Source organism: Aotus nancymaae, unplaced genomic scaffold, assembly GCF_030222135.1.
Source record: "Aotus nancymaae isolate 86718 unplaced genomic scaffold, 86718_ANA_hifiasm-v0.15.2.pri h1tg000036l, whole genome shotgun sequence".
Classification (NCBI taxonomy): Eukaryota; Metazoa; Chordata; class Mammalia; order Primates; family Aotidae; genus Aotus; species Aotus nancymaae.
This window is the reverse complement of record NW_026988450.1, coordinates 72,338,538-72,362,031: the sequence shown is the minus strand read 5'-3', so window position 1 is coordinate 72,362,031 and position 23,494 is coordinate 72,338,538. Positions and strand designations below refer to the sequence as shown.

At 44.4% G+C, this 23,494-nt stretch overlaps 1 protein-coding gene across 4 annotated transcripts in view; it reads right to left on the bottom strand.

Annotated features, from left to right (window-relative positions):
• Nucleotides 1-23,494, bottom strand: part of FER1L6 (fer-1 like family member 6) — a 270,864-nt gene that overhangs the window by 159,606 nt on the left and 87,764 nt on the right. For 3 of the 4 annotated variants that reach the window (XR_010345619.1, XM_064384567.1, XM_064384566.1), the window contains exon 2: nt 6,477-6,559. Coding sequence is in view for 3 of the 4 variants with exons in the window: in XM_064384566.1 (XP_064240636.1) it covers nt 6,477-6,559 (83 nt within the window). In the remaining variant the exon portion in view is untranslated. Of the gene's footprint in view, nt 1-6,476; nt 6,560-10,048; nt 10,088-23,494 lie in introns of all 4 variants that reach the window. The other variant, XM_064384568.1, reaches the window with a different exon arrangement.

Sequence of the window (23,494 nt, the reverse complement as noted above, 5' to 3'; positions counted from 1 at the left end):
TTTAATTAGACAAGAGACTGACTTCAGTGACTTTCTCCTGATAAAAACACCATAGACCCATAGACCACACACTGGTTCTGGCTGGTTTAAACAGTCTGGACACCTGGAGCTTATTTTTTAAAAAGATCTTTTGACATATAGGGCCTAATTTAAATACATTTAAAGGTCAAGTCTCCACTCCAAGATAAATATGGGTCATATATAACATACACGTGTGTTCAGAACACATGCATCAAGACCACCTTCATGAATATTCATAGCTCCTCCTGTAACCTGTTAAATATGTATACATGACCAACCCTTTCAGTTTGAATTCCTGTCTTACTCTTCCCTTTCTCGAAGTGTCTGTCTCTGGGCTCTGCCAAAGGCTATGCTTCCCAGACTGTCAAAATGGGCACCTGGCAGGCTGTAACCCTTTATAAAAAATAAAGTCTACTTTCTAAATTTATACGTTGTATGATTTAAGTTAACAAAAGACATGTTTCAAATCATGACCTTGCTGCAATGCAACTTTAGATGTATCATTCATTCTCTGATCCTCATTGGCAAACTCTGATGTGTATAAGCATCACCTAGGAAGCTGTTAAAATGCAGATTCTGATTCAGTAGGCCTAGGTGGGACCCAACATTCTGCATGTCTTTTTAATTTTTTTGGAGACAGGGTCTTACTCTATCGCCCAGGCTGGAGCTGGAATTCAGTGGCAAGATCTCAGCTCACTGCAGTTTTGACTTCCCAGGCTCAAGGATCCTCCCACCTCAGCCTCCTGAGTAGCTGGGACTACAAGCACACGCCACCACATCCAGCTAATTTTTTCTTGTTAATTTTTTTTTTGTGGAGAAGAGGGAGTCTCACTATGTTGCCCAGGCTGGTCTCAAGCTCCTGGGCTCAAGCAAATCTCCCACCTTGGCCTCCCAAAGTGCTGGGATCGGAGGCATAAGCCACCATGCCCAGAAGGATTCTGCATTTCTAATGGCTAGATGCCAGACGAGGTTATTCCTGCTGTCTGCAGGTCAATTTTGAGTAGCAAGGTGTGATATTCTGAAAACATAGCCAGTCCTAATCTCTGGAGCCTATAAATGTTACCTTATTTGGAAAAAAGGTCTTTGCAGATGTGATTACATTAAGAGTTTTGAGATGAGATGATCCAGGTGAACCCTATTTGCAATCACATGTATCCTAAGAGAGATTTTGCATAGGCAGAAAGAAAAAAAAGGTGGCAATGAGACCATGGAGGCAGAGATTAGACAGATGCTGCCCCAACTGGAAGCTAGAAGTGGTGACCAACAGTTTCTCTGAAAGGAGTGTGGCCTGTGATTTTGGCCCAGTGATACTGATTTCCAGCATCTGGCCTCCATAACTGAGAGAGAATAATCTGTCTTCTTCTAAGTTACTGAGCTAGTGGTAGTTTGTGACAAACTAGTCTAGGAAGGGTCAGTTTCCTAGGAAGCCCTATGAAACAGTACACATGCATTTAGGAAACTTAAATGAATAGATAATAAACACATTCCTTAGGACTGTCTCCCCTCAACCCTACATTCTAATGTAATTCAACTGGAATGTTGCTGGATGTGGAGATTGGTGAAATTCCCCAGGTGGTCCTACTGTACAGCCAAGCCTGAGAACCGCTTCTAATAAACCAAAAGACTCTGAAAGATGTAGTCCAAACACCTGAATTCACAAGATTTGGGTTCAAATTCCAGTCCTTCCACATTCTAGTTCTATGATTCTATGATTCGGACAAGTTACTCCTCTCAGTCTCGTTTTCCTCATTTGTAAAACAAGGTGAGGTTAACATCATTTACCCCCACAGGTTTGTTAGGAGAATTAAACTATATAGAGCCCCTAGCTTTATACAGGGTCCATGGTAGACACTTAAGCCTATGGATTCCCAGTTGGATGACTTGAACAAGTCACTCAGAATTTCTTGGCCTTTTTTTTTTTTTCTTTACCATAAAACAAAAGAATTGGGCAAGAAACGTAGTTTTAAAATTTGTTAAAGCAACAGAATCCTTTTATAAATGTAACTTGATATGGAATCTCGGTATATAACACAAGCCTGTTTATATCAAACTGTTTTATGTTCCGTGGAGTGGAATGGGGACAGGGGCCTCCTGCAGATGCTCATAACCCCATCTTCAGACACTCTTGAAGCCATGGCTCAGAATCCCAGGGCTCCAGGGGACTCAACTTTTAAACCCATCAATTTAATACTTTCTAAGGTATCTTCCTGCTTCGATGCATTTTGGTTCTCCGATTATAAACAGCAAACTGCACACAACAGTACCGCCTCAGGAGAAGTCCAGGGAGCTCATGCACATAGGCCTGGCCTTGTAGGTGCTCAGTAGCTACAGAGAGGATCTCTGCATGAATGGAAATCTGATTTTATTACTCTTTCACTCAGGAAATAAAGACAAGGCCAGCACTATAAAGCTGCCAGAAGGAATGCGAGTGCCTGGCTGTGCTCCTTGAAGCAGCAAGATAAAATACCGGCTCCCCTCCTTGACTGCAAGGGCCTTCAGGCTGGGGCCCCACTGTCAAATTTCAAGTTTCCAATGAACATTCAAAGGCATATTATATATGCGAGAAAAGGTGTTGGGGCAGATGCTGAGGCTGCAGGAGTTAACAAATCATGCATGCCTCCCTCTAGGGGCGTACAATTCTAGAGGGTGAGACAGACCTCGAGGTAGAAAGGCAGGCAGCTAAAGCTTCTCCTAGCCAGGTACGGTGGCTCACATCTGTAATCCCAGCACTTTGGGAGGCCAAGGTGGGCAGATCACCTGAGGTTGGGGGTTTGAGACCAACCTGACCAATATGGAGAAACCCCATCTCTACTAAAAACACAAAAAATTAGCCAGGCGTGGTGGTGCATGCCTGTAATCCCAGCTACTCACGAGGCTGAGGCAGGAGAATCACTTGAACATGGGAGGTGGAGGTTGTGGTGAGCTGAGATCATGCCATTGCACTCCAGCCTAAGCAACAAGAGTGAAATGCCATCTCAAAAAAATAAATAAATAAAAAATAAAAAAGGAAAGCTTCTTCTACAGCACTCATTCGTTAATTTGTTGAGTTACTACTTAATTCTCTTCAGTCTACTCACCATGGAGCATCCAGGGTGACCTTATAAAAACCAGACCATGTCACTTTCTGAAAAACGCTCAATGGCTTTCCATTGCACTTAGAATAAATATGAAGTCCATATACAACTTGCAATTAGAGACCTGCTCCATCTGGTTCTGCCCACGCTTCCTGCCCGCCTGGCCGTCTCACCCACTCCACGTGCTCTCTGCACACGGCCCCATTTTCAGTCTCATCTAACCTTGCAAGCTCTCTGCTGCTTGGAATTTTTCACAGCCATTCCTCTGCCTGCACTGCTCTCCTCCCTGCCCATTGCCCGGTGGGCTCCCTCTTATCCTCGAAGTCATAGTTTAAATGTTACCTACTGCGAGAATTCTCTGACTGCACTAAGAGACTCCCCAACAGTCTCCATTTCAGTCTGCTGTACATTTGTTTTGTTTTGTTTTGTTTTTTTTTAAATAGCGCTTTTCTCAACTTGCAATGCCATTAGTTACCTCAGAGTCCCAATAGGCAGCAGATGGTACAATCAGAGTAAGATGATTTGAGGACATTTTACAAAGATGTTTGTGTAGGAAAACCACAAAGGTCTTGCCATCATCTGGGGCTCACAACAGCCAAGCTGTTCTCACTCTTAGGCACTCCCCAAAATAAGTAGAGAGAGAGAGAGCGTTACTGGAACCCCGAAGGAAAGGAAGTCTGTTGGGGTCAGCCTCCCTACGAGGAGCAGCGACCCTCCTGTAGGTGAGGGACCCATGCTCCTCCCTCCCACACCTCCTGTTGGCGCACTCCATTGGCCAGAGCCAGCCCGAAGGCAGAGGGTAAAGGACCTGGGCCATGTCCCTGTAGAGGACACAGAGCAGCTGGCTAAGGATGGAGAATAGATCCAGAGGGGCAAGCATAAGAGTCCTGCACAGGGTTGTCCTCCCCGACAGAGACCGTCCAGTCTCTGCCATTAGATTCCCAGAACCTAGCTCAGGGCCGACACTTAGACATTCCACTAATATGTTTTGAATAAATGAGCACATGGATGGCTGTGGGAGGTACCCACAACTATTTGTTGTGTGGCAAATGGTTAGGTTAGGGTAAAGATAATTTTAAGAATTTAAGATGTAACTATGATGCCTCAAAATACACAGATAAAAAAAAGCAAGGGACTTAGAAAATTTCCAAACATTTCACCCAGAAGAGCCCTAACTGTCCAGGCCAGTTTGGTCTCTCCAAGAAGGAGACACCAAAGTCTCTGTTCCATGGGCCCGGTTTCTTCAGTCTCCCACAGGGCTGGCCTCTGGACAGCAGGATGGATGCTATTTACTTTCTAGGAGGGGCCTGATTCCCCTCTGCCCTGTTTGCTTTGTGGGCTGCAGACTCTAGAATGAGCCAAAGGAGCCAGCTCCTCTGAAATGCCTGTGGTCGACTGCCCTAGGTATCCGCCAGCTTCTCAGGGAGGGCTCTCAACTGGAGATCGCTCATGGGGTAGCAAAGCCCAGGCTCTGGAATAAGACTCACCCGGGATCGGGAGCCAGCTTCTCCACTTCCTAGCTGTGTGACTGGGGGCAAATCACTCACCTTCTCTGAACCTCTGTTATAAAATGGGGGCAACAGAAACTACTTTTCAGAGTCGTGAATGATGTATGCTAAGTAAAAAGCAGCAGAGACTTATTAAATATGTCATAAATACTGTTTTTCATAAGGTCCTAGTAGGAAAGGACTGTGCCTTATTTAACCTTGTGTCACAAGGCCTCCCACAGTGTTATAGTTTCAAAGACACCAGGAATAACCCCAAAGCCTTTTCCACCCACTCCCTGGGTGGAATCAACAAGGACTTTTAAGCTTTAAGCCTTATCCCCACTGAAAATGCAATGTCCCTCCTTTTTCATCCAAGGCTGTATAATCATTATCAATACCTTCATATGAATGAGTTTCCATATTTTTCTACCATAAGGATAGGTTCTACTTGAGGCCAAGGAGTGGAGTTAGGTACAACATAAGGCTACAGGACATCTGCAGTAGATGGCAGTGAAGGAGGCCCTCCAAGAGACAAGAGGGGCGAAGATTAACGAGACCCATGGTACCATTTTGGTTTAGGAATGGTCCTGAAAACTAGCCTTGAGCTGGTTTTTAGTCAAGACTATGTAGCAGGAGAAGTCTCCAGAGGACCACCCCCACATCTGTCCACTTGGAAACCATGGATCCAATGTGATTCAACAAACACTGAGGATCTACCCAGTGCTGGGCCTGGCCTCTACTGATGCAATTCACGCTGTAACTCAAGACTTTGCCCCTCTGGAGAAGGAAGTAGCCCATTCTAAGAGGAGAAAGTGAGACAGCCTGGATTTACATCCCAACGCTGTTGCTTCCTGACTGTGTACCTCCCACACTCAGGGCTGGCTTCATGGATATGCGGTCTGTGCAGCTATACAGGACCCCAAACTCAGAAGAACTTCACTGTGGCCAGGCACGGTGGCTCACGCTTGTAATCTCAGCACTTTGGGAGGCCAAGGCAAGCGGATCACGAGGTCAAGAGATCGAGAGCATCCTAGCCTACATGGCAAAACCCCATCTCTACAAAAAATACAAATATTAGCTGGGTGTGGTGGCATGTGCCTGTAGTCCCAGCTACTCAGGAGGCTGAGGCAGGAGAATCACTTGAACCTGGGAAGCAGAGGTTGCAGTGAGCCAAGATTGTGCCATTGCACTCCAGCCTGGCGACAGAGTGCAACTGTCTCAGGAAACAACAACAAAAAAAGAACCTCATTGCACTTGCTTTTCCCTCTGCTGTCACCATCTTGAAACTCTTAATAACTTCTTAACAATGGCTGTGCATTTTTATTTTTCACTGGGCCTTGCAGATTCTGCAGCATCTCTTCTATGCTTTATTTACTCTCTCTGCATCTCTGTAAAAAACTCATTTGTAAAACTAGGGTGACAGTATTTACTGGAAAGATGGTGGAGCGATTCAATGAGATAATGTGTGTGAAGCCTCCCCCCCAGTAGCTGTGCTCCTAACTCTTATTTTCAAAATCTCACTTGATCCTCCCCACAGCTATGTGAGATCAGCCCAGCAACCCATGTCATGACATTAGACAAAGGAGAAGCTGAGACTCAGAGCCACTCATCCTAGGTCACAGAACAAACAAGAACAGAAACAGAGTTTGAACTCTGCCGCTGCTTTCTCATGGGGACCCCTCCCATGCCCGCCCACCCATCTGGCCCAGATGACCAAGGGCCGTGGGGGTTGTCTTGGGCCCACACCTGTGACTGGCAGGACCTAAAGGGTCAGAGGGCATCACACTCACACTCCCCCTCACTCTCATGGAAAGGATTGTATTTTCAGCCAAGGAGGGTTCCACTCTGCAAGACTCTCAGGCCCCAGTGGCCAGCACCCCACCCTGAGCCTCACCTTTCGCAGCCTTGTTGGCTAGGATTAACCCCTTCTCTGCCTTATTCTTCTTCTTCTTCAGCTTCAGCCCAAACATCCCCTTTCTGAAAAGAGCAAACAAAAAAAAACAGTAATAGAAACTTTGAGTCATTCAGACATGTTAGGAGAAGGTAGACACATAAATACACTGAGCTCTCCTGAAGCCCATCAGCCTCCTCATCCACCCAGGATGGGGGCAAAAGACAAGGGTCAGGGGCACCCAACAAGCTCTCCAGGGAGCTCTGCTTTTGCAGAAGACACAAAAACCCCACTTGAATTGGAATCTTGAGGTCCACCTGGAATTGCACGTAGAGAGGTAAACTGAATATTATTAATACTAGCTGAAATTTGTTTCTCCTGCCTCACCAGGCACTCTGATAGGCATAAAAAAGCAGTCACATCATTTAATCACCACAGCAACCCTCTCCTGCCCATATTACAGATGAGGAGCCAAGGCCCAGAGAGGCTGGGCAATGTTTCTAAGATCACACAGTTCTGAACATCAGAGCTACCACTGGAACCCAGTCCTGCCTGATTTCAAAGGCCAAGGTCTAACCACAGAGCAGCTGGAGCCTGTCTGTTACCTTCAGCAGAGTGAACACCATCACTAGACCTGGGCTCTGTCAAGACCAAGGTCAAGAAGGCCTGGAACTTCCTGAGGTCACACCACAAGAGCACAGTTCAGCTGGCACATGGCACATGCCCAAAATGTCCACTGCTATTATTGTTATTGTTAGCCATGAGCAGGAAGCCATTTCTAATCCTCCCTCTCTTCCCCGCCCACCCCCAGATGAAGTCTTGCTCTGTTGCCCAGGTTGGAGTACAGTGGCACAATCTCGGCTCACTGTAACCTCCACCTCCTGGGTTCAATCAATCTTCCTGCCTCAGCCTCCTGAGTAGCTGGGATTACAGGCACCCAACACCATGTCTGTAAGCCTCCTTCTCATCGCATGAAGCTCCCAGTCTATGGTCTCTGACGGACAAGAGCATTCCTAATGCTCTGCCAGTCTCCTATATAACCCCTTTCTGAGCTGAGGGACTGCTGAGAACAGGGCTCTGGGGTACAGATGGATGAAACCAGGCTGGGGAAAAGTCCTGGCCTCAGTGCAGGCAGGCTGGTCAGCCTTGGAGAGAGGAGGAGAAGGAACAAGGAAGTGGACATTTGCAGGCAAAGGGAGGAGATGACAGCAAAGGCTCAAACCCCATTCAGTAAACATCTGTAGGCCTGGAACGTGAAAAGCAGTGGAACGATCACAGTCTCCCATTTTGCTTATATGTTTAGGACTTAGGATGTGTGGAATGCAGTGGTTAGGATCAGCCTCCACAGTCGGACTGCCTGGATTCTAATCCCAGCACTACCTTTGCAACCTTGACCAGGTCACTTAGTCTCTCTAAACTTCAGGGTCCTCATGTGTGAAATGAGGTAATAAACATAAAGCATTTAGCACAGTACCTGGAACATACTATTTGTTCAATAAACTTTAACTATTCTTATTGTCCTAGGGTAGGATTAAGAGCAATGAGCAGAAGGCACTAGGAGACAGATGTCCACTCAACTCATTTGCTTATTCTATTCACTTTTTTGCTCACTTATTCTATATACACCCTGCGTTGATTCAGATAAGGAATTAAGGAGCCACCACATCAGTGCTGTCTGAACAGTGGAGTGAACTACTTTGGGAGGAAATGAGGTTCCCGTTCCTGGAGGTGAGCAAGCAGAGGCCTGAGCACCACTGTTAAAGGATGTTGTAGAGAAGACAAGCATCAGAAATGGGGACTGCCAAGGGAAATTCAGGGGTCCTTTGAGACCCTGAGATATATCACGATGAAAAGAATGAACTCTGAAAGCACCCAGATGTGGACAGAATCCCTCATTCCTTGGGCAAGTCCAGTATCTCTCTGAGCCTCAGTTTCCTCCTGTGTATAATGGAAATAACTATTCTACAGGATTGTTGTGAGAATAAAATGAGCACCTAGGACAGTGTATATAGAAAGTGCTAAATAAGTGCCCTTCTTGGAGGTAACGTTTTCTCCCTTTGATTTGCCATCATCCTCTGATGAGAACATCATCATAAGTCTCCCAGGAATCTCTGGAGAACATACACAAGGAGGACTACCAATAATAGTTTTCACTGTTTCGAAGGGTAGTTCCCAAGCCGGGGACCTAAAGCTAGTACCTTCCCAACCCCGAATCGGCATTTGTGGTCCCCAGGAGTCTCTGCCACGATCGGTTCACAGAGGCTGAATCTGACGCTCCTGGAAACCTGGCCAGTGGGCTCTGGAGACTGCTTGAAGCAGCTAAGTGACTCCCATTCACAAATAGGGAGTTGCTAATAATAAAAGACAGTAGCTACCAAGGGAGACATAAGGTTCCTTTCGGGACTGACATTCTCGCCATGGCTGGCCTCAGCGTTGAGTTCTCCAGTAGGGAAGCCAGTGCCTGAGGCATTGGGGCGTGGCTGAAGATACTGTTATGAGCAGGGGAAGAGGAAGAGATGCCCCACCTCTTACAGACAGGCACCCCTGCCCCTCTGAAGCCAAGAGTTCTGGACCCTGCTGCCAGTTGGAGTCATCCAAGAAAGTTTATAAAAACACTGATGTCTCAAACCACTTTCAGAAATTTTTAATTACTCTAAGGCAGACCCATGTTGAGAAGCAAAGGTCTAGGCACAGCTCAGGTCCCTTACAGAGTAAGCCAAATAAACTTTCAGGAATGCCCAAAAGATTTACAACCAGCTTGGCCCTCTTGGGTGGGCTGATGTTAGTATCACAAACACACAGGTTGTTTGCCTGAAACCGTGAGTCAGTCATCAAGGGCACACCCAGCATGACTCCCAGCATGAAAAGGTTTCTTGATGAAAATTGATTTCTTCTCCACAGCCTTGCAACATCGAGCAGTAAGTGGCGGCATGGCTCACCAGCCCAGAACGATGGTGCCACTGGCAGATCGGGCAGTAGAAAATGAACTGGAGACACAGGGCTCAGCTCGGGTACCTGCCTGAATTCATTGTTAGCTCTAGAATTAGGGGTTGGATACTTAACTCAGATGCGTATTTCTTCCCATGTGACACAAGGACATTTCTTACCCAATTCACAGGGTGATATTAAAATAGGAAACAATGTTTATCAAGTGTAAAGTATGCTACAAATTGTCACAATATTGATAACAAGGAAAGGTGAGTTTAAAATTTTTTACACCTGTATAAAGTACTCACTATGTGCCAGGAACATCATTTTACACACATTATCTCCTAGGATCCCCACAACATACCATGAGGAAGATGATATTATTAACATTTCTGACAAATGAGAGGCTTTCAGGGGTTCCAGATAATGTAATGGAATCAATCACCAAATCAGGAAGACTTACCTGGTAAGTCCCTAAGACAGCTGCCACCATGTCCCCCACCTCCTCTACTTTGCAGAGAATTCCAGCATGAGAACCCTCCCACTTCACAAAAAGTATGGGGCTTTCTGGTTTAGGATCTATTGAATATCCTCCCAGGGTCATCCCCAAGATAAGTCAAGAGATATACAGGAACCCCCATACCAACCTGGTCTCCTCAGGGTGAAAGCTACTGCGACTCCGATATCTGTATCCAAACAATAAGAGCATTAAATGAGGCACGTGTTAGATTTGCTCAGCACATCTGTTCAGGTGGCATTACTCAGTGTTTAACCACAAGGCCCGCACTGCAGAGAGGCAGCCAGCCTGGCACAAGAAAGAGAGGCCAGACTGCTGGAGTGTGGGTCTCATGTATGCCACTTTCCAACTATGTCACTAGGGCTGGACATGGGACTTCTCTGAGCTCCAGGCTCCTCTTCTGTTCCTCTTGTTCAGGAAGTGCCCATAAGGTTAGTTCTGCTTTTTCTCACTGGGATGTTACACAGATGACCTTATTGAGCCCTCATGCTGAACTATTAAAAGCTCTACAAATAGCTAATTTAATGTCATGTCCACGGCTCAGCAGAGTCGGGATTAGAAAACTGCTCACAGCCAGTGTTGCCATGTGTTCTCCCACTTGTGTCACCAGATTCCCCTTCTGGAATCACCTTCTCTACCTTCACTGCAGAATGGAGGCAGCTCAGGCCAAATGGTCGAACACTAAGTTACTCGTGTCAACAGCATGCCCAGTACTGGCCCATGCTGCTCTCTTCACTACCTAAGAGGACTCAGGATGCAGGTTACCTGTGCACCTCACCTTCCAAACCCAAAGCCATAACACCCAGTACAGAAAAAAATATAAATTAAAAAAAAAGCGCCTTTAGCAGAGTTGTGAATTTATGTGAAATCATTACACACTTAAAAAAATTTATATATTTGATGAAGTCTTTTCATCCAAAAAAGGAACTTGCATATAATGAGGTCTATCTTAAAACAAAACAAAATCACAACATTTTTCCATCATTCAAAGGTTATCTGAAGAGCCTGTAGGTAAATTTCCAGTAGCCTGATGGAAAATGTCCTCTTGAGGATGTCCTATCTAGGTACTCATCTTGCTTTCTAAGACTAGGATATATTCATTAATGCAAACCACTACACATAGAAACCACTGTGATGCAGATTTCAACAGAAATTGTTAAAATATAAATCCATGTGATACCCTCTCTTGCCATGCTTTTGGAAGTTCTCTCTTTCCCCATGATCTTCTCATCAAAACTTACCTATTGAATGTTCTGTTTCATCAAGGCAATGATGCCCCAACTTTGGCTACACATCTAATCCATACAAGGGTAGGTTTCTAAAACTGTGCTCCACACTTGGCCAGATCCCATCCTCGAGAGTGTGATTTCATTGGTCAGTGATGGGACCAAGGCTCGGTGGTTTTTAAGCTCCCCTGGTGATTCTTTCTAATGTGCAATGGGTTACAAACTCTGTGTTTAAGTAAATAGTACCAATGAGCTATCCTCTTAAAGAGAATTGTAAAGAGCTATCCTCTCAAAAAGAAGTTGAAGGAAAATTTAAAAGAATTTCTTGGCCTGGCACAGTAGCTCACACCTGTAATCCCAGCACTTTGGTAGGGTGAGACAGGCAGATCACCTGAGGTCAGGAGTTTGATATCAGCCTGACCAACATGGAGAAACCTGTCTCTACTAAAAATACAAAATTAGCCGGTTGCGGTGGCACATGCCTGTAATCTCAGCTACTTGGGAGCCTGAGGCAGAAGAATCACTTGAACCCAGGAGGCAGATGCTGTGAGCCGAGATCACACCATTGCACTCCAGCTTGGGCAACGAGAGTGAAACTCTGTCTCAAAAAAAAAAAAAAGAATTTCTTAACCAAACTGAATGATGGAATTTATTAAATTCAGAGCCTTTAGTAGACACATTTGGGTAGGCTGCACTTTATAATCCAACTCCACTTCCCTTCTGCTCAACCCCAACCCCTACAATTAGCCCACAGAATTGGTTATCTCCTCTACTTATGCATAGGATGAGCTCAGCCTTGGAGGAACAGAATCCTCAGGTTTAGGAGAAAAAGCACAATCCTCTTTTGGATCAAAAATGCCTCAAGCAAGGCTAATGGCCTGAATGGATGGGCCCTGGCTCCCAGTCTCATGGGAAGCAGTTCATTCTTGCCTACTGTGTTTCAGAATCCTCTATCTTGTTGTGATAGTAAGTGGATGTTTCTGTGTTAGGCCCTCATTTTATACATTCCAGTCCCTTCAACCATTATAATGAGATTCAAATATCACAATTCAACAGACAGTGATTGAGAATCTCAATAGTTCACCTTCAAGAGTCAGCTGAGCCTAGGAAATACACCCCCAAGAATGCTAACTAATTCCTCTTCCTGTGGCTTCTCTGAACCAAGAATGACTCAGGAATAATTCAGAGCCACACTGTGTAAAGCTCATCCCTGTTAAGCCAGCCTCTCACAGCCCTTCAGAGAAATTACTAAGTGTTCAAGAGCAAGATGGCAAGAGAGCCTGAATTTAGCAGGATACCTAAAAACAAAGTCAATATATGAAACTAAGTTGTACCTCTTTATACCAAAAGCAAAGAATCATAAATTAAAATTTGAAATAAAAGATTTTATAATAGCATCAAAATTCAAAACTGAGGAATAAGTCTAAGAAATATAAACAAGATCTATACCCTGAAATTACAAAATAAGATGAATATTCCACGCTTGTAGATTGGAAAGTGCAATATTGGAAAGAAGTCAAACTTCCCTAACTTGATTTGGAGATTATTTACTACATTCGCTTTGTAAAAATTTTCACTTCATACACTTAGGATTTGTGGGTGTGGCTCTTTATGTTTATATATTATGCTTCAAGATTTAATGTTTAAAAAGCATAGCTCTTTAGACTGAAAGCCCTGGCTTCGAGAATCAGTTAAACCACATGCTAATTATGCAATCTTGAGTAAATCCTTAAACTCTCTGTGCCTCAGTTTCTTCATTTGTAAAATGGAGGATAAGTTATGTCTCTCTTATGGGACAATCATGGATATCAAATGAGATAACAGAGCCAAAATACTGTTTGTAAACATTGAAGTGTTATATTCTACACACATTAATTAAATTAAAAAACCAGTGCAACCTTCTATGAATGTCTCTTAGGGTTCTTCACAATATAGTCTCAGTTCATCAATGCAGCAATTTGATCCTCAAACACTGTACTCCAGCCTGAAGGACAGCTCCTCCTCAACTCATCACATTCTCTTGTCCATGAACCATTGCCCACCCTAGGCCTTCCATTGAAGGGGACTTCTCCCATCTCTACTTAGCAACACCCAAATCTTTCTCCTAGGCCCATCTCAACTTCCTCTTTTGATGTGATGTGTTCTCTAGCTTTGCAGTGGAGCCACAAGTCATTCATTCCTCTGGACTCCACTAGCACTATGTTCTTATCTCTGTTATATACTTACCACATGGATCATTACAGTTACTTGAAAAGACATCCTTCTCCTTTATTAGATGCTGAGCTTTTGAAAGCAACAATCATGCCTTGTTTACATAGGCACCCTCAGCATCTAGCACCATGCCTGGCACATGGCAAGGCTCAATGAATGTTGGCTTATGGATAGATGGATGGACAGATGGAGTCTATGGATGGAAAGCTCCACAAGAATTCAATGGGAGTGCTTTGGTCCTATTTAAAAATGTATCATATAATAAAAAAAGAGTTAAAATCATTCCAAGACTGAGAACACAGGCAGAAGATAATAATCCTAATACTCATCTTGGAGCTGGGGAGAAAAAGGAAATTGTTCACTCTGGGGCCTGAAAAACAATTCGTACTCTGTTAATAGAGCAGCAGCTCTGCCTGTCACCCAGCCTCAGTCTCCCTCCGTTTCTTAAATTCACTTTGTCTTCGAATGCATCCTCCTTTTTCTTTCTCTTCATCATACCTGAACACCTTTTATTGGTTGGCTATTTCTCTACCACCAGTCCCTTATGGTCATTCAAAAAAAAAGTACACAGAGCCTTGTGTTTCGAGCACTGCACTAGGCCCTGATACACTATCCCATTTTGGTCAAGAAGAGATGAAATAATAAAGTCACTTCCATGTCTGTCTTTGTGCAGAATGACTAGAGAAAACAAGTTGAGCTAAAGTAGAAGTTGGAAAATATTCAGTTGTTTGAATTGGGAAGGATTATAATCATCAAGCCCAGGGGTTTGCACCAAGGGTTCAGATGTGGGAGGAAGACTCAGTATATAACACGGTGGCCCAATGTGGACACCACCCCTCCTCTCATACCTGAGGGGATCCATTTTTATGTTTTATATATTAAGGAATTTGAATAATATGTGAATTTAAGTTTTAAAGTTTGAAACCCACCAATCAAAACCAACCTATTCAGCCCAGGTACAGTGGCCCACACCTGTAATCCTAGCACTTTGGGAGGCCAAGGCAGGTAGATTGCTTGAGGTCAGGAGTTCAAGACCAGCCTGGCCAACATGGCAAAACCCTATCTCTACTAAATATACAAAAAATTAGTCAGGTGTGGTGATGCATGCCTATAATCCCAGCTACTTGGGAGGCTGAGGCAGGAGAATCACTTGAACCCAGGAGGCAGAAGTTGCAGTGAGCCAAGATTGCCCCAGTGCATTCCAGCTTGGGCAACAAGGTGAGGCTCTGTCAAAAAAAAAAAACAACACCAACCTGAAAAGAAAAAACAAGTTCAAGATCATAAATCTGTTCATGGGAAGAGCTAGCGCTTCTGGATGGTCATTTGTCCTGTGTTTAGCCACTAGAAATGCGAAGAACTTAGCGAGCATGAACCCCCCATACAATGCTTCCTCTCTGAACTAGGCCAGGTGACCTCTGATAAAAGACACACTTTGAATCCCATTCAGTCAAAAATGGACTTTTTCCTTCAACAGAGTTTTACTTCAGAACTCCTACACATTACATACAATGTTCCAAGGGGTTAAAAGTCATAGCCTAATTATTCTTCTGTAGATACTTTAAAAAAGAAATATGAAAGGAAATTCATATCTGTTGAAAGCAAAAGCAGTTCAGTGTTGAAAATGAATGACGATGTTATTTCAAACATGACCCTCCAAAGAGCTTTCTTTGCATGTTTGAGTTCTTTAATAGCTTCTATAACCAAGAGGAGAAAAACTATACTTCACTCAAGCTGATTAGTTCCAAAAATAAAAACTTTAATTAGCACAGTCAAATGATGCTCTTTAAATCAGTTAAAACTTGAAATATAATGAGGCAACTCAATGCAATTGCTCACAAACAGCTTCCAATCATCCATACCTCAGACATGGCTTAAAAGTCTCCACCAGAAATTTATTGCTTCAGTTTTCATTGATGTCCCACATAGAAAAAATAAATCTGAAGGCTCATCTGTCAACCCATTCAATCAAACATAACTTTGAAGGGATTTTGGAGAGGTTTTGTAAAACAACTTATCTTCAGGAGCCTGTTGTGTGAGATTTACAGGACCCCCAAAACAATAGAATCCCATCAAACCTTCTCTCCCTCACAGCACCAAGGCTCTGCTCAGGTTCCTTATAAATTACTTTTGCAGAAGCTGAAGGTGGAGCCTCTTGAACAGGAGGAGAGCTCAGTCCTGTCAACTTGTCCAAGAGTCGCTATCCTTGGAATTTCAGCCTCATCTCAGGGTCAAAACGTATTGAGTCCCAAACATACAGGGCTTCCCAGTCCATCCTCTTGGTCTCAACTCAGAAACATGAAAGGAGGTCTAAAGTCATGCCTGGTCTCAGGCCTTGAACACAGGGAACACAATAAAGATTTGCTACTGATGATGATAAACTCACCAAATGCACAAACAATGAGGAACGCTTCATTGATCCCCAATCTATGATGGGAGCAAAATGAGAAATGGAGAAATCCATATATTGAACTTATATATAAACATGATGCAACACTCCCTGTACTTGCTTAAAAGCTCAACTTACAGAGAGACATGTGTCACACATGTAAAACAAGATGGATGGACCAAGACCCTGCATAGATAAATTGTGCCTACATGTCCTAGTCATACAATGCTTTACGCTCCTCCAAGCACTTTGCCATATATGGAACCCTAGCAGAAGCCCTGTGAGGGAAAGGAGGCTGGCAGTATTTTCACAGCATACTGGGTAAGACACAGGCCCAGGTCTGGTTATCCTCTACCTCATATGGTTTGTGTGACCCAGTGCAAACTGCACAACTTCTCTATGCTTGTACTTCCTCATCTGTGAGATGGGTATCAAATAATACCTACTTCATAGAGTGCTAAGGATTGAGAGAGACAGACAGAGAGAGAGAGAGAGAGAGAGAGAGAGAGAGAGAGAGAGTGTGTTTATATATGTATCACTTAGTTCCTGGCATATGATAGAAAATAGCTACTATTATTCTTATTTGAAGACAAGAAAATGGAGACTCTGAGAGGTTAGACAACTTGCTCAAAGTTACCCAGCTATGAATTGGCCAAGCTGAGGGCAGAGCTGGGTCTTCTTGTTATTGACTGAAGCTTCTCCTTCTACACCACACTGGACTGAGCCAATATAGAGTTGTTCATTATATATTTCACAATAAAATGAATATATATGTGTTAAATATACACATTAAATATATAATACATAATACATTCATAATAAGATGTATATATTTGTTAAGTATACCTAACAAATATATTCATTCATTTTATTATCATTATTCAAGTTGCTCTCAGACAGTCATAACAGCTGCCATTCATTGAGCATGTAGAATGAGCCATGCATTGGGTTAAAGGCTCTAGATACCTTTTTTTCCACTTAATTCTCCCATCAGCCATCTGAGTGGGGTGTTTAATCTCTTTTTCAGATAAAGAAAGTGAAGTCTAAAAGGTTAAGCAATCTGCCTAAGGTCTCAGGGCTTCGATCAAAGCCTGACCTGTCAGATCTCCTCTCTATGCTACCTGCCAGATATCGATCGCAGCCACCATTTTTCAAGCACCTAGTTAGAGTAGGGTACCATGCAATCCCTGGTTACATAATGCAGAACACCTCACCTCAGAGAGGTTAGGGAACCTGCCTAGAGCCACACAGCAGTCTGACACCAGCCCCTTCGCCCTCTGTCTGCATCTTCACCTATGACAGCCCAGGTTTCTAAGGCCAAGCAAAAGAGTGGCATCTCCAAAGGCTTCCAGAAGCCCAGGCTGCAGCAAAGGGTGTGGGCAGAGTTTGGTAATGAGAAACAGAGCAACAGATCTCACCTGACCAGTGAGGCTCCTGACTGTGCCCAGAAGCACTTACACTCACCAGCTTCCTGGACCCGAGGAGGTTGGATCCTCCTGTGAATTGGCCAAGGAAGGGCAGCAACCACCACTGTCTTGGAAGAAGGAAAGCTCCCCTTGGGAATTCAGTGGCCCAGGGAGCACAGCAGGCTACCTCCCAGGAAATGCCCTTTCCGTTTGTGTGCACCTGGCAGCTCCCTAGCTCTGTTTGAAATTGAGTGTCCTCTGTTCAGATTGGCTGCCAGAGCCTGACTCTGATCAGCAAACACAGAAGCTCAGAGCAGATCGTGAGAGGAGGGGCCGCCAATATGTTTTATTTCAAGTCAGAGGCAGGTAATTATAGGTTGATCAAGACTCAAAAGAGCCCTAGCTCCACAGTGTCAATGCCCTGGGTCCAGCCACCGTCCAGACCAACTTGGATTTTGAATCATGTTCACCACCCCCTGCTCATGTTTTTATTGTTCACTTCATAATCATAGTTAACATTTACTGAGCACTTTCCTTCTGACAAATTCTAGCTACTTCTACAAGTGTTACCCTATACAAGCTCCATAACAGCCTTCAAAGGCAGTACTGTTATCATACCCAATGCACAGATAGCAAAACTGAGCCACAGAGATGTTGGCAAGTGCTGGGATTTGAACTGAGGCAACCTGGCCCAGTAGCCTGTGCTCTCCAACCCTTCAGCCTGCTGCCTTCACTCTGTGGCTTATCTTTGGGATCTGCATTCTGAGGCTATTTCAAAGAGGTCAAGTTTACCAGGGAGAAAAATGAATAAAATAAGTCCTTTGGATAGGTCAAATAACTTCTGAAATCACCACCTGTAGTGAATTGAATGGTGGTTCCCCTAAAGATATATCCACACATTGAAACCTGTGTGTGTGCCCATATTTGCAAAAATAATCTTTGCAGATATAATCAAAGATCTCAAGAAGAGACTATCCTGGATTACCCGGTGGCCCCTAAATCCGGCGACAAGTGTCCTTTTAAGATACATAAAAGGAGAAGACACACAGAATGGAAGACCCTGTGAGGATGGAGGCAGAGGCTGGAGTGATGCAGCCACAAGACAAGGAACAAAGGAGCCACCATAAGCTGGAAGAGCCAAGGAAGGCTTCTCCCCCATCGTCTTCATGATCCTGCCAACACCTTGACCTCAGACTTCCGGCCTCCGGAACTCTGAGAGGATGACGATGTTTGAAGCAGCCACATTTGTGGCACATGGCCAAGGCAGTCCCAGGAAAGGAATACACTGCCCCTTGTCCGTTCCCCTAGCACTTCTTTACAGCGTCATGGAAGAGGAAATGCTGGGCGCTCTCCATTGTGCACCTTTGCGTTTTAGGTATGGTGCTAAGACAAGAAGACCTGGTGGTGAGGGCTAGAGGCTACCCCTGTGGGCCAGCAATGGTGCAGGAGCCTTTAAGGTGCAGAGCACTGTGGAGGGAGGCAGCCTGCAGTGTGGGGAGGAGTTAGGGAGAAGCTTCTGCAGGTATAGACTAAGCAGTTAAATAGTAGCTCATGTCTGTAATCCCAGCATTTTGGGAAGCCCAGGCGGGTAGATCACCTGAAGTCGGAAGTTCAAGACCAGCCTGATCAACATGGAGAAACTTTGTCTCTACTAAAAATACAAAATTAGCCAGGCGTGGTGGTGCATGGTACTTGGGAGGCTGAGGAAGGAGAATCACTTGAACCTGGGAAGTGGAGATTGCGGTGAGCCGACATCGTGCCATTGCACTCCAGCCTGGGCAACAAGAGCTGGAGCAAACTCCTTCTCAAAAGAAAAAAAAATCATAGCTCCCGAGGCAGCTTCATCAACTGAGCCATAATCCTCCACTCCATATGTATTTGTAAAAAGACACACAAAGGAAGGGGCCTGGGCTCAGGGGTTCACAGAGTGGGTTCCCTAGTGTATCCCTCCCCCCATTTTCCATCATGGTGGATTTTATTCCACTCAGAATCAAAGATGGTCAGAGTCGTTGAATGCCAACCTCACACGTTACCACTGGGGGAAGTGACTTTTTAAAAGATGAGGCAGTCCAAGGGTGCAGCTGGTCATGACACCACAAGAGCTGGAGCCCCTAATCCAGTACCCTTTTGAGGTAGCCAGGCCTCCTTCCCTCGCCTGCTCTGTTCTTCACAAAAAGATCCCATGCCAACTCTTGTCAGAGCTCAATAACCCCACGAGTCCAAAGCTTTCTGCATCTAAAGCTCAAATCCCTCTTCCCAGAATTTATTTCTCCTTTTATTTTTCTGCAGAATTATATCCTTACCATGATGCTACTGTATGTGATCCAGAGACAGTACACATCACATCAACAGAAATTATCTGTTCACACAGGAAACATCCAATAAGGATTATTGATGGCACAGCACAGGAAAATACCAAATGGACAACTGTGTAGCCTAATCTCTCTGCTTCATGTCCTACTGCATCCCTGTGGTTTGTGCTGCGCTGACCACACCACCTTCTGCCGGTGACTCAGCTGGAGCACGCTCCCTCCCTCCCTCCAGATCTCTTCACCTGCTCCTCTCGGCTAGAATCCAAATGCCCCTCATATACCTCTTTCTCAGATTAACACTGTCCCATCTTTCATGGGCCACTTAACATCACCTTCTCAGAAAAGCCTTCCCTGACCTTCCCACTTTCCCCACCAGACTATGCACGTCTCCTGCTCTATCTAAGCTCCCCGGTTTCCCAGAGCTTTTTCCTTTCATCACTCATCATAGTTTGTAATTTTATTTATGCAGTTTCCATTACTGTTCACTTTAATTATTAGAGAAACAGTTTCATGAAGGCGTGAGTTGGTTTGCCTTTATCACCCCAGCACCCAGCATACAGTAGACATGCATAATTCATTCCTAGGTTCATTCCACAAATGTTTATTGAACAAAATAATACCAAGCTGGTACAAATAAATGTACAAAAAGAAACAGACAAAACTGCCACCCATCAGGATATTAGAGCCAAACAGAAGAGCTACAGTCAACTCTTTGAGAAATTACCCCATTACAAATCTCCTCCATGCCTTTCCTTTCCCTCTTTCCCTGTGCTTGTTCCTTAAACATCTAGCCCTGACTAGGACGTTCCCAAAGCAGAGGAAGGATGAGTTGGTAAAACTCAAAGCAGTCAATGCAAACAGCTCTGGAAAATAAACTTCAGGGGTAGGGGGTGATGTCCTACAATTACCTAGAATAACATTTGGGAATTTTCTTTACAATTCAATTAACATCCAAATTACTTTGTATCTGCAAAAGAGAGATCATATTGCAAAGCAAAAAGATGTGAAACTCTGGCCAGGCACAGTGGCTCACGCCTGTAATCCCAGCACTTTGGGAGGATGATGTGGGTGAATCGCTTAAGGCCAAGAGTTCAAGACCAGCATGGCCGACATGATGAAACCCTGTCTCTACTAGAAATATAAAAATTAGCCGGTCATGGTGGCGGGTGCCTGTGGTCCCAGCTACTTAGAAAGCTGAGGCAGGAGAATTGCTTGAACCCAAGAGGCAGAGGTTGCCGTGAGCTGAGATCACATCACTGCACTCCAACCTGGGCAACAGAATGAGACTCCTTTCCAAAAAAGAAAAAAAAAACAATGTGAAACTCTTCCCCTCGCCTTCTTCCCTCTGCCAGGAATAATACTTTTACCATGAACGGCTACACAGGACCCAGATTCAAGGGCAGATTACATCAATAGAAATCCCCCACCATCCTCCCCCACGCTCTGCTTCCTCCCAGAGGAAATGCATTTCAGGGTCTACAATCGTTACCCACGTACAGCCTTAGTCACAGAGTGTTTCCTTGGAGAACTCACAACACTTGTTATCGTAATTCAACAAACATTTGATGAGTGCCTATTAGATGCCTAGCACCGTGGTTGGCCTGTGAGAAATCCAGGGCAATGGTGAATAAGACAGTGCCTCGGGGTCAAGAGCACAGTGCCAGGCTGGCAGCTGATACACTTGAAAAGCCTCCAGCCACCCTTCATAATAGTCCTCTGTGTTTCTAGAATGCTTTCTAAATTGCGAAGAGCTTTCATTTGTAGTTGTGTCAGGTAGAAAGGACAGGTCCCCCATTTGACAGAGTAACTGTTTAGGTTCCAGAAGCCTTGAGTGACTTACTCTAACAAGGGGTGCAACTGAAAATAGGGGTGTTCACAAAAAGATGCTGCTCAATCTCCAGCTGCAGGGAGCACACTGACTGAAAGCCCCAGCTGCTGAGCCTTCCTGCAGGTCACTGCATCACACTGAGGCCATCATCCTATGGCTAAGCACAGCAAGCAAACTAACTCGAGCCCCTTCCTGCAAGACGTGGGACTCCTCTAATGCGTGACTTGGGACATAAGACTCCCCACTGATCTGTAGGAAACTTTTTTTTTTTTTTGAGACGGAGTTTCGCTCTTGATACCCAGGCTGGAGCGCAATGGCGCGATCTCGGCTCACCGCAGTCTCCGCCTCCTGGGTTCAGGCAATTCTCCTGCCTCAGCCTCCTGAGTAGCTGGGATTACAGGCACGCGCCACCGTGCCCAGCTAATTTTTTGTATTAGTAGAGACGGGGTTTCACCATGTTGACCAGGATGGTCTCGATCTCTTGACCTCGTGATCCACCCGCCTCGGCCTCCCAAAGTGCTGGGATTACAGGCTTGAGCCACCGCGCCCGGCCGGAAACTTTTTTAGAAGATTCTTCCTACACAATTCTTCCTCCCTCCTCCTCTGTCACAGGCATCAGACCCACAAAACCTAAAGGCCCTTCTTGCTTCTCCTGCTCCTTCCCCTTTATGCTCCCCAAATAACTCTCCAGCACTCCAGTAATGTCATCTTGGAACCTGCTTCTTAGAGGACCAAACAGCACTGTAATCCAGACCTTGGGATTCACAAAAAGACCTTCCACTAACAAAGAGGCTCCATTTTGAATTGCATTTTGAAAACACTGGAGTAAACCTGGTTTCTTAGGACTTCTTAGACTCAACAATATGTAATAAAATTCATCAAAAATACAAAAGTATCACAGAATGTCATGGTTCCCAAACTGAATGGACAACAAGATGTTTTATTTAGCTCACCCCAACAGAAACTGAAACATTAATTTTTCACAGACCATAATTTGAGACATGCTACTAAGCTCCACTTTCCAGCAAGTACAAACCTATGCTTCTCTTGGCATTGCTAAAGAGCCTCAAAACGGATGGTTTGATATTTTCTTCCCTTGCTATGCCCAGATGGATGGGCAACACAATTGCTGAAAAGCAAGCATAAAAAGAAGTGACCCAGGCAACCCTCAAACAATGTACTCTTCTCTTGAAGAAGAAAAGCAATTATCCTTTACATTACAGCTTTGCTCCTATTTTTAGAAAATGTGATGCTTTTGGATATTAGAAATAGGCATCATCTTGAGTCAGGAAAAGGCTGGGTGCTGTGGCTCACACCTATAATCCCAGCACTTTGGGAGGTCAAGGAGGGTGGATTGCTTGAGCTCAGGAGTTTGAGGCCAGCCTGGGCAACAGTGTAAAACCACATCTCTATCAAAAAAAAAAAAAAAAAAAAAAAAAAGGCCAAGTGTGGTGATGGGCACCTGTAGTCCCAGCTACTCAGGAGGCTGAGACATGAGAATCGTTTGAACCCAGGAGGCAGAGGTTGTTAGTGAGCCAAGATTGCACCACTGTACTCCAGCCTGGGTGACAGAATGAGGACCTGTCTCCAAAAAAAAAAAGAAAAAGAAAAAAGTCAGATAAACTCTATAAGCTTTTAAACAAGCAATGGATTCTAAGTTATCTACAAGTTATAACACTGGACTTATTATTATAGACATTACCCAGTAGATTATGTTAAAAATGGTTCCACCAGACTCGGTCTCAAAAAAAAAAAAAAAAAAAAGGTTCCACCAAATGTCAAACATCAGTGACTGGACCTCAACTCCCATTCATGAGTCAACACCTGAATGAAAAGGGAATAAATCCAGAGATGTGAGTCATGATGTAGTTTTTCTGTAAATTTTCCGGAGATGCAAACAAGGGTCACTTTAGGGTCAAGAGACTTAAAATGAGCCTACAGGAAATTCAACCTTCTTGAACTCCACAGGTTTTCCTTCTCTCTCCTTGAAAAGCATAGTAATGAAAAGAAGGTGTACTTGGTACGATAGGCTGGAGGAACTCATTGCTGTTGATTAACTACAATGTGATAAGCAAACACTTCACTAATCAGGTGTCATTTAGCCTTCATAACCTTGGAGGTAAGTAGAACTATTATCCCCATTTCTTTTTATATGAAGAAATAGAGGCCTGGAGCAATAAAGTTACTGGCACAAGATCAAAGATTGC